Source organism: Bison bison, unplaced genomic scaffold, assembly GCF_000754665.1.
Source record: "Bison bison bison isolate TAMUID 2011002044 unplaced genomic scaffold, Bison_UMD1.0 scf7180017864471, whole genome shotgun sequence".
Classification (NCBI taxonomy): domain Eukaryota; kingdom Metazoa; phylum Chordata; class Mammalia; order Artiodactyla; family Bovidae; genus Bison; species Bison bison.
Window position 1 is genome coordinate 7,103,486 of NW_011495032.1, and position 12,188 is coordinate 7,115,673.

The 12,188-nt window shown below is 44.7% G+C and overlaps 1 protein-coding gene across 1 annotated transcript in view; it reads right to left on the reverse strand.

Annotated features, from left to right (window-relative positions):
* TFCP2L1 (transcription factor CP2-like 1) overlaps positions 1 to 12,188 on the reverse strand; it is a 62,373-nt gene that overhangs the window by 23,121 nt on the left and 27,064 nt on the right. The window contains exon 3 of the mRNA XM_010860816.1: positions 454 to 541. Within this exon, the coding sequence (XP_010859118.1) occupies positions 454 to 541 (88 nt within the window). The remainder of the gene's footprint in view (positions 1 to 453; positions 542 to 12,188) is intronic.

The following is a 12,188-nucleotide window of genomic DNA, read 5'->3' on the forward strand; positions in this document are numbered from 1 at the left end:
TGACCTTCCCCCAATCAGACAAACCTCTCTTCCTCCGAGGCCCTCTGCCTGGGGCCTTTCCCCCTAGCTCCTCATGTCATCCCTCCCTCCTCGGAACCCAAACAATAGGAACAACAGCACAAACAGCGGGGGATGCCCTGCTCTCAAGGGGCTGCTATGTGTTCGTACACAGGGGTCATTCACAAACCTTCTGTGCAAGTGAGCAAATTGAGGCTCAGAAAACACTGGGAAGAGGCAAAGCCAGGCTGCAACCCGAGTCTGTGTGACCTGGCCATCAGCTCCCAGCACTGCCGGCCTGACCAAGGCCCCTCAGACCCCACACTCCAGGGACCTTGAGCCCACCTCTGTCCCTGGAGCTTTCCCCAAACCTCCCAGGCACTCCTGATTCCCAGTGCAAGCCCAGGTGTTAGGCCCCCAATCAAGCACCCCCAGGTGCCCAGGCAAGGTGCGGACCGGAGCCTTACCTTCACATATTTTGTGTTCAGATCCTGAAAATCTCCCAGTTTCCTGTTCTCCAGCAGTCGAATTTCGTAAGACTGACCTGGAGGGAGGTTAATGGTACATTTTCCACTTCTGTTTTCAATTTTGGGGCTTCGGCAAGCTAGAGGCCTTCTCAATGCCCACCCAGGCCTCATGGCTCTGCGACCAAAGCAGAGAAGAAAAGCCAGGGACAAGAAAAGTTCATATCACACTCTGGACAGGACACCCCATTTGTCCATCTGACCTGGTAGGGACCCAGGGCCCCCCAGGTAATGCACATGACCCCTGGAGAGAGACAGCACCTCTACAATGTTCAAAGACAGAATCCAAAACAATACAGTTAACATTACATTTACAGAGCACAACTTTGTATTTCTTTATAAAGAACATCCCCCATATACTCAGATGAAGAAAACAAGATACTTAAATCTACATTCAATAACTGAACAGATGGACCCTTTCTGAGAGCAAGTTTAAAGGAATGAATAAAAACCTGTTAAACATTGTCTCTAACTGCAGAATGAAGAGCATTTTCTCAAGCTAAAAGAATTTCATGTATTTGAAAGGTGTGGGGATTCCGTTCAGGGACATGCAACCAGCAAGAGCCAGTTAAAGAATACAGATAGGGAAAAGATCCATCCATAAGAACAAACTTAAAACCCCAAACTTTAAAATATCTACAAGTTACCTGAAGAAAACTACACACATTTTACTGGAAGATAAAACATACCTTGAAAAAATACAACACAAAACATTCCTAGACAGAAAGACCACCTATCAAACGATGTCAACTTTTTCCAAATCAAGTTCAGCGACAACTCTAAAACACCTCGCCACAAATTGCAGGTTAACAATGGATGTGTTGCAAATAAGAGAGAACAAATGATTTCATCATTGGTCTTGGTATATCCAATCAAACTGTTAAAAAAAATTTTTTTTTAATAATGATAGGCTCTCAAGAAGTTACAAAAACAGTACACAAAGGTCCTGAGTATCATCCCCTAGCTTCCCTCAGGGGTGGCATCTGAATTCACTATGGTACATTATCAAAACTGACCATGGCACAGTGCAATTAACTAAACCCCAGACCTCACTCAGGTTTCCCTGGGTTTTGCAGATTTAATCCAAGTTACCACTAGACTAAAAAGTTAATTTCCTAAAGTTTTGTGTTAACATGAATGATTGTTTATCAGACACTCAATGGGGAAGGACTGAACCTAAATCAATGAAAGAAAAGGAAATCTAATGTAGAGAAAGACACAGATATAGATATATACGCATCTAGGAGCGGCACAAACCCAGTGGGTAACAGTCTTACTATATCTAAAAAAGCAATGATTAGACAAATATTAAGACTCCTTGGAGTGGGTTGAATTGTAGCCCCCAAAAGATATGTCCATACCCTAATCTCCAGAATCTGAGAATATTATCTTTGCTTTGGAAAAAGTTTTTGCAGATGCAATTAAGTTAAGGATATTGAGGTGAGAGAGATGATCCTGGTTTGTCCTGGAGGTCCCTACATCCAATGACAAGTGCCCTTGTAAGAGGACACACAGAGAAAAGAAGGAGCAGGGACCCATGGGAGCAGAGACTGGACTGATGAGGCCCAAGCCAAGGAGTGCCTGGAGCCACCTGAAGCCAAAAGACGCGAAGAACAAATTCTCTCCTAAAGCCCCCATGGCTGTGGCGGATTCCCGACTTCTGGCCTCCAGAACTGGGATAGAATAAACTTCTGCTTTGTTTTAAGCCAACATGTTTGTAGTTCTTTTGTTAAAGCAACCCCATGAAACTACTATAGTCCTCCTGTCAATGAAAAACATAATGGACAGACACTCTGAAATCAATCATTCATTCCAAGCATTTGCTGAGCATTAACAACCATGTGCCAAATGCCAGGTGAATCTTGGGAGATGAGCAGAGGGACCCAGTGGTGTGGTCATGGACACAGTGCTGGCTGGGCTCAGAGATGCCCACTCAGCAAAGCTCCCTTCTCCCTTCAGGAGAGCAGGACTTGTCCAGCTGGCTTGCACCAGCCCTGGCTCCCTCTCCATTCAGGCTAAGACCATGAAAACCACTCAGGTTGCCCTGCTGGGCACATCCCATCAGAAGGAAAAGGCACAGACTCCAAACTCCTGCCCTGCCCTCATGCTGGTTCCGAAGGGTCTGGCTGATCTGAACCGACACTAGTACCTTTCTGAAAAAGCCAGATTTTTCACATAACATTTCCGGGCTCCTGAGCCAACACTCCCTTGACAGCTACATGAAATGGAGTCTCCCACGCCCTAACTGGTTTTTCCAGTGTCCTTTACCTTCCCCGAGGAAGAATGCAGCCGGCTCTGGCATGAAGCCCAAGGCCCAAATGGTCATTACTGTGGGTTTACAGGCACCCTAGGGCCCCATTAACACTGACCCCAGGCTCTGCAGGGCAAGCTCAGCTCAGGCCTGGCAGGAGGTATCTCCCGTGCCACACAGAGTAGTTCCCAGGCCCGAGCATCACAGGCAGCCATTTGGGGATCAGAGCTACTAAGTGGGACTTCAGGTCCGGGGTCCCAGCCAATATGCTTCCCCACGGAGTCCCCCAGCCACTCTACAACCCCCTGTTCAGGCTTCAGACAGAAACCTGGCTCCCTCTCCATTCAGGCTGCCTCAACGCCAATACGCCTCCCAGCCCCCTCCGACCCTGCACAACACCAACAATCGGGCTGATGAGTAAGGTCAGGGTGGCAGAATTGACCTGGGGCTGAAATGACCTGGGGGATGAGGGCATCTCTCTGCTTGGCCAGCCTCATTTCTAGGCACCCGTGGGAGCCACAGAAAGTGGGCTCTGTCAAGGCCCAGGGCTGCGTGTGTTCTGCTCAACACTGCACTGTTAGACGCAGAGGAGGGACTCAGGGGTCTCTGCAAGGCTCCTCTGTGCTCAAACTGTAGGGTTTGCAAGACACACGCCTGCCCTCAAAGGGATGGCAATCCTCTGGGATACATCAAAACAGCACCGGCATAAGGCAAACCCTAGAGACTGTCATACTAAGTGAAACAGATCAAACAGAGAAAGACAAATACCATATGATATCACTTATATGTGGAATCTAAAATACAGCACAAATGAACTTATTTACAAAACAGAAGCAGACTCACAGATTTAGAAGATGAACTTACAGTCACCAAAGGGGAAAACTGGAAAGGCATAACTTAGGAGTTTGGGATTAACATATATACTTTATTATGTATAAAATAAACAACTAGGACCTACTACAGCACAAGGAACTCTACTCAGTATTCTATAACAACATATGGGAAAGAATCTGAAAAGAAGAATAGATACATGTATATATAAATGAATCACTCTGCTACATACCTGAAATTAAAATGACATTGTAAGTAAACTACGGTGGTGGTGGTGGCGTAGTTGCTCAGTCATGTCTGACTCTTGGGACCCCATGGACTGTAGCCCGCCAGGCTTCTCTGTCCGTGGGATTTCCCAGGCAAGAGTACTGGAGTGGGTTGCCATTTTACTCCACTATATAATAAAAATTCAATTAAAATTAAAAAGAAAGAAAAATAACTAAAAAGAGAATGCCTCTAAGAAACGACGGAGATCCAAAGCGGGTGATCCTCACCCAGAATGGGGAGGTGGGGAGGAAGGGTTTGAACAAGGAGAGAACATTGCCATGGACTTTAAAGAGCAGGCAAGATTTCTACAGTTGAGGGGAAGAATGATCAAGAAAGTCACCCCCAAGAAAAACAGTGGCCAGGAGGTGGGTGGGGAAAAACATGCCTTCAGGAAACACCTAACAGCTTCCATTTACTGGGCACTGACTCAGCGTGAAAGTCTGCCCAGAGATTAACTCACCTGAACCAACAGCGCAGTTTAGATTATGAGTACCGCCTGACAGAAGGAAGCAGAGGCTCAGAGAGGTTACCCGACTTGAACAAACTCACACGGCTAGTCAGTGGCGGATGGAGCCAGGGGCAGAAACTTGAGCCCATCCAACCTGGTGGGTGTTGTCTGAAGGACAGAGGACTCTCTCTCACCTTCACCTTTCTGAAGGCATCTGGCTTCATTCTGTGCGCTGGTTAAAGTCTACCACAGCACAGCATCTGGTGGCATATAAAGCACCTCAGCAACCCCATCCCAGGACATATGGTACTCTGTTCTCCTTCCTTCTCCCCTTTAGGACTAGAAATAAAGGTAATTCCTAGGAGGGCCAACTCGACTTTTTCCATGACCCTAGATAAAACATTTCCTTGTCTGTAAAATCCTCTGCTTACTACATAGTATGATAGTAAAGCCTGTTCTAATTTCAGAATTGTGAAATGTGGAAAAAGAAAAAAAAAAGTTGGTCTTAGAATCAAGGGATGGGTGTGATATGTGCGTGCACTCAGTCATGTCCAACCCTTTGTGACCTCATAGACTGTAGCCTGCCAGGCTCCTGTGTTCATGGGATTTCCCAGGCAAGAATACTGGAGTGGGTTGCCATGCCCTCCTTCAGGCGATATTCCCAACCCAGGGATCAAACCTGCGTCTCTCGCATCTCTTGCATTGGCAGGCGGGTTCTTTACCACTAGCATCACCTGGGAAGCCCTAGAATCAAGGGGATAGAATAATAAATAAACCACCATCACTTAACTGTCATCCAGCGATGAGTTGGGACATTGCTAAGCCCTTCTGAGCATTATTTCATTTAGCCCTCTCAACCATATTCGGAGAAGGCAATGGCAACCCACTCCAGTACTCTTGCCTGGAAAATCCCATGGACGGAGGAGCCTGGTAGGCTGCTGTCCACAAGGTCACAAAGAGTTGGACACAACTGAGCGACTTCACTTTCACTTTTCACTTTCATGCATTGGAGAAGGAAACGGCAACCCACTCTAGTGTTCTTGCCTGGAGAATCCCAAGGACAGGGGAGCCTGGTGGGTGCCATCTATGGGGTCGCGAAGAGTCGGACACAACTGAAGCAACTTAGCAGCAGCAGCAGCAGCAACCATCTTATGAGGAAAACCCAATATGGCTCCCACTGTAGAGATGAGGAAATAAAGTCAGAGATTAAGTATCTTGTTGAAGATCAAACCCAGGTCTGTTGGACTCTGAAGACTGGTCACTTAGCCAAACTACTCCGCACAGTGTCTAGTGGCTTCCAATGCCCCCTTCTGGTTCTGATACTCAGGAAGCTCCTGAATTTCTTGATATTCATTTCATTTCATGACCCTGTTCCATCTATCAAAACCTTCCCCTTTCTTTCAAGGCTCAAATTCCTAAGGCCCATGACCTCAGTTCTCTGAACCAAGATGGGTCTTAGAAGTCTGGTGGCTATGTGACCATTGTGTGGTATATCACTTGCTCATGATAAACTGGGTGTGCTATTCTAGTCTATTAGAATAGACTATTTAGTCTCCCTGAAACACATATTACTAACCCATTTAAAATACTCTGTAGAGCACAGGGAACTACACTCAAAATCCTGTGATAGACCATAATAGAAAAGAATATGAAAAAGGATGTGTGTATATAACTGGATCAGTATGCTGTACAGCAGAAATTGACAGAATTGTAAATCAACTATACTTCAATAAAATAAAAATTTTAATAATAATACAACAAAATACTCTGAACATATTATAAGGTTACAGTAGCTAAAACCAGGACATTTTTGGAATGATGACAAATAGAACAATGGGGGAAAAAAAAATAAAGAGCCCGGAAACAGATTTTTAGATACATGGAAATTTGATCTATAACATGATTTGAAAAAGACAGACTTGGGGACTTCCCTGGTGGTCCAGTGGTTAAGAATCTGCCTCTCAATGCAGGGGATGTAGATTTGATCCTTGGTCAGGGAACTAAAATGCCACATGCCATGGAGCAGCTAAGCCCACGAGCCTCAATTATTGAGCTCACAAGCTCCAGAGCCCATGAGTTACAAACAAAAGACCCCATATGACGCAACTGAGACACAAAGCAGCCAAATAAATAAATATTTTTTAAAAAATAAAAATTAAAAAGATAGACTTTTCAAGACTGTGGGATAAGTTGAGGTTATCCATACAGGAAAAATATATCCATACCTCATACCACACATAATAAGTTAATTCTCAGTGATTAGAAACTATAAGAAAAAAAGCAAAACTTTCTAAAACATTTCTAAAAAAATATGAGACTACTTTTGGATCGTGGGATAGGAAAGAGTTTCTTTAAACTAGAAACAAATACATAAAGAAAAAATTATGCCCTTTACATCATGTAGGAAAACTCTCTGTTAACATTTATAAAGCGACACTTTTGAAAATGCCAGAGGTGCTGTTAGTATTTACACAGTCTCTATCAATGGGAAAGGACCTGGCAGCCTGGGCCATATATGGTCATCCCATGAAAACATAAAAAGGTCAACAAACACACAGAAAGATGTGCCGGATGGTGTAAGTAAACAGGGCCATGTAAAGTAAAATACGATATCATCTAACATCTGTGCAGAGAGGCAAAAAATTTCAGTTGAGCATGTGGAGAATGGACTTTGGGGCACTGCTGATTGATGTGTTATACAGATACAACCACTGGGACAAGAGTTCGGGGGGAAGAAAGAAAGTCAGGCTAAAGACACAGAGGCCTTCTGTCAAGCACATCAATTCGAGAAGCGTCCTAAGCAAGTCCTTGATGAGCACTGGGGGACTTAGACAAAGACTGTTCACTGTGGCGTTGCTGCTGCAGTGAGAAACTGTCACCAGCTATATCCAGTCACAGGAGAAAGACAATCTGTTATAGAACTTAAAAACGGAATAGCACACAGAACTTACAATAAGTCCTCTGGAGACACGCACCAACATGGAGAAATCTCGGAAACACTCAACAAAGGGCACAGGGATGTCTAGAAAACCACTTTATATAAAGTTTGGAGCCAGCAAAAATGGCACTGGTCATTTTTAATGGCCAAGTGTGCAAGGAGTAAAAATTTTAGAGTGCACAGTGAAAGTGAACGTGTTAGTCCCTCAGTTGTGTCCAGCTCTTTGAGACCTCATTGACTGTAGCCTTCCAGACTCCTCTGTCCACGGGATTCTTCAGGCAAGAATACTGGAGTGGGTAGCCACGCCCTCCTCCAGGGGATCTTCCTGACCTGTGCACAGAGGTATAACCAACTTCACAATCATGATTATGCTTTTGGGAGGAAAAGCAACAGAATTAGAAAGAAGGAAAAATCAGAAACAAATTTGGCTGAAAACACCACGTTGGGTACATGAGTATTTGTTCTCTCATCTCTAGAGCATTCAGTCGATCTGAATTAGTTGACCCTAGAACATTGCAGGGGTCAGGGGCTCAGCGTGGCTGAAAACAATCTCACAGACTGCCCTCCAGATCTGCGGTTCCTCCGCATCTCTGGGCTCCACCAACTTCAGATTGTGTATTTGCTATTGAAAAGAATTTAATATTGTGTATCACTGGACCTGTGCAGTTCAAACCCATGTTGTTCAAGTATTTCTCTCTCACACAAAAGAATTCAGTGGAGGAAGAACTGTTGGAGCTGGCATTGCATTCTGCACTGCATTCTGCATTGCATTATGGTTGTGTGTTTCCAACTCCCCAGTCCTGCTATAGAGGGTGGTTCTCTTGGGCCCCATTGCTGAGCCATCACTGTACACCCCCCCACACCACCCCATCTGTGCCAGGGACATGCTGGGGGCAAGGGCTGCACTGCTTTACTCAGTCACACTCCATCCCACAATTTTGCCACTGAAATTAAAAATCACCTGCAGTGTATCAGCCTATTGTTTTTAATTTATTGAACTATAATTGATTTACAAAGTTGTGTTAATTTCTGCTATATAGCAAAATGATTCAGTGATATATACATATATTCTTTTTCATATTCTTTTCCATTAAGGTTTATCATAGGATAATGAATATAGTTCCCTAGGCTTTACAATAGGACCTTCTTGTTTATTGATTCTATATACAATAGTTTGCATCTACTAATCCCAACTCCCAGTCCATCCCTCCCCTACCTCCCTACCCCTGGGCAACCACAAATCTGTTTTCTGTGTCTGTGAGTCTGTTTTATAGATAAAATCATGTTATATTTCAGATTCCACACATAAGTGATAACATATGATATTTGTCTTTCTTGGTCTTATTTCACTTAGTATGATAATCTCTAGGTCCGTCCATGTTGCTGTAAATGTGAGCCCGTTTTATTTAATCAACTCACTTCAACTTAATTTTTTTAAGTGTGTACCATGCCTGCATATAGAAAATCATAATCATATACTGCAATTAAACAGTCATTGTAAACATTACACAGCTATGCAGCTACCAGTGTTTTTCTGCAGTCCCTTACGATTATCTTGGAGATCTGGCTGGCACCCAGGTTTGGAGCCCAGACTCCCCTCTGGGCCCATCACTTTGGCTCCATGTGTAAGCCTCAGTTTCCACACCTCCAAAATGTGGACAATATTGCAGTTAGCACAGCAGGTTGATGCAGATGCATAGGAGGTCCCTGGCTCAGAATCTCCCCTGCAATGAGGTCATTATAGCACGTCTTGGCTTTTCGAAGCTTTGCCAAAGCCTTTGAGGCAATTTCCTCCAATGACTCTGCCCCACCCTCCACTATGGAGCAGATCAAGGCCTTTTAAAGGAAAGCAGGGAAGAGCCCCAGGGCCAGGATTCAGCCTCTGCAGATGGCAGCCAGCCCTGACCAGAGGAACTAAGGTGACAGCGTGGCAGGGCCGGAGGAGCAACGGCCACAGGCTCCATCCCCGCCAGTAGGGGCCAATGGAGCTCGGTGACCTCCTCCCACTTCAGGGTTCCGGTTTCAGCCTTCGGGGGTGGGGGGCGGCCCTCAGCTGGACTGAGGCTCCTAGGGAGCTTGGTCACCACCTGGAAGAATGGCCTAGACTTTGTCTAAAAGCCTTGACACCACTCACAAGGGGATGAAAGCCTCCCTCTCACCCAACCTCCATGTCTCTCCCCTTCCTGCCTCCACCCCATGCAGGGAGGAGCAGAAATGGGGAAAGAGGGCAAGGAGCACAGTGGGGAAGAAGAGGAAACCCTGCCAAGAAAGTTTATATAAAACACAAAGGCAAAGCCCTCTAAGTGGTGCCCAGCCCAGGCAAGGGCCCAGCAAACCGAACTTCCTCCCTCCTCCCACGTATAACCCCCAGTAACCAACATCTCCCAGCTCAGGCATCAGCAAACTTTATCCAGGAAGGGCTGGGCAGTGACAATTTTCAACCATGTGGCCATAAGATCTGTCACATCTCCCGCATTCAGCCACTGTAACAAGGAAACAGCCACAGATAGCACAGGGATGAATGGGCATGGTTGGATTCCAATTAAACATTCCATGGACAGTGAAAGTGAAATTTTCACATAATTTTCACTCCTCTTGCTGAGCTCTTCCTTCTTTGCAACTTCTTACAGTGCTTTGCAACTTTGTTCCTCAGGCTACCAGCTGGCAAGAAGCTTCAAACCAGCTACCAGTTTGCCTGAACTAGATATGCACACGTGCACACCACACACACACCCCCTAGCCCCTTGGACAGTACTGACGTGTTTTAGGTTTTTAACTAACAGTGGCAGAATCTGCCACTGAATTCCCTAAAGCAAATAACAGAGCTGGAACTAGTCAGCCAAGCCAAGAACATGCAAAGATGTTCAACCTCTGTAGTGGTCAAAGACAGGCCGAATGAAAATAATGCAATGCCAATTTCATTTATCAGATTGGCCAACATTTAACAGATTGCTAACATCCCTCAAGGACAAAATGTGAGGAAATGAGCTTTCACATGCCAGGAGTGGGAGATGGGATGTCCCAGCCTTTGGACAATATCCATCAAAGCTACAAACACACACAGCCTAGGATCCAACCACATCTCCTGCATTCTAGTCTACAGAACTGCTGGTACACATGAAATTAAAAATATTTTTCTGAGGCTATTCAATGCAGCAATACTAGTACAGCTAAAAACAAAATGAACTGAATGGTCAAAAATAAAAAAGAACAGAGGCTTCCCTGGTGGTCCAGTGGTTAAGAATCTGCCTGCCAATGCAGGGGACATGGGTTCAATCCCTGGTCTGGGAAGATCCCACATGCCTTGCGGCAACAAAGCCTGCTCACCTCAACTAGAGAGCCTCTGAGCTGCAACTAAGACCCAATACAGCCAAAAAAAATTTTTTTAAATAAAATAAAACATTACATATGTAAAGGACCTACTGTAGAGCACAAGGAACTATATTCAATATTCTGAAATAATCTATAAGGGAAGAGAAGCTGCAGAAGAATATATACACATACACACAAGAATGTATATATAAATGTATAACTGAATCACTGCTGTACACCTGAAACTAACATGATATTGTAAATCAACTATACTTCAATAAAAAAGATTACATATGTATAAAGTAAGTTACAAGGATATATTATACAACACAGCCAATTTTTTGTAATAACAATAAATGAAATATAGCCTTTAAAAACTGAATCACTATACTGTACACCTGTAACTTATGTAATATTACACATAGACTATATTTTTTAAAAAAAGATAGTGGAAACCAAAAAACTTATTTAAAAAATTAAACAGATCCAAATCCGTGATAGCAAAAAAAAAAAAAAGTCATCACACACACACATACATATGAATGGGAAAAAACAAGTCACTGAATAATATGTACACAGTAATTATATTTATAAAGTGTTATATGTATATCTCTATACTTGTGAGCCAAAGATATGGAACTAATAATGCAGAGAAAGACCCTTCCCTCTTACATTATATATATTTACAGCATTAATTTTTTTTAAAAATTAAGATCATTACATGTAAATTTGAAAAACATACAGCACAAGAAACGGAGGAGCATTGTCTCATACTATCCCAAGCCTATCCCAAGCCTGTAATAGGTGACCAGGGTGACAATGGTCAGCAGTTTTTTTCTTCCAGCATCAGGTTGGTACCCAAAAGTTAATCAGACAGGTGGGCATCTGGGAAAAACAGTCTTTCTCCAATAAACAGACTACCAGACACACACAGATGAGGGCAGACCCTCAGGTCTCTCTGGGCGGCCACCCGGAGAACCTGCCACACAAGATGACTGTGCCCATTTTGTGGGTCAGGTCACCCAGGCCCAGGGAGCTGCTGATGCGCGCAAGGTAGTGGCAGCCTGTGGCCTGGCCCAGGACAAGCAGGGAGAGGGGAGCAGGTCAGGGCAGACACACTGGGGTAGGGTCAGACCCTCCCATGTTCTGGGCAGGGTCAAACCCCTCAAACCCCTCTGCTTCTTACTCTACATCTGCAAAATGTTCATTGCAAACTGTTGTGGGGATGAAATGAGATCATGCACCTGCAGCCTGGTAGGTAATAAGGACTCAGTAAATGCCCATTGGGAGAAAGCAATGGCACCCCACTCCAGTACTCTTGCCTGGAAAATCCCATGGATGGAGGAGCCTGGAAGGCTGCAGTCCATGGGGTCGCTGAGGGTCGGACACGACTGAGCAACTTCACTTTCACTTTTTACTTTCATGCATTGGAGAAGGAAATGGCAACTCACTCCAGTGTTCTTGCCTGGAGAATCCCAGGGACGGGGCATCCTGGTGGGCTGCCGTCTATGGGGTCGCACAGAGTTGGACACGACTGAAGTGACTCAGCAGCAGCAGCAGCAAATGCCCATCGTGACTAGCACCTCCAACCAACAGCGTACTGAGCCCCACCCATCCCTG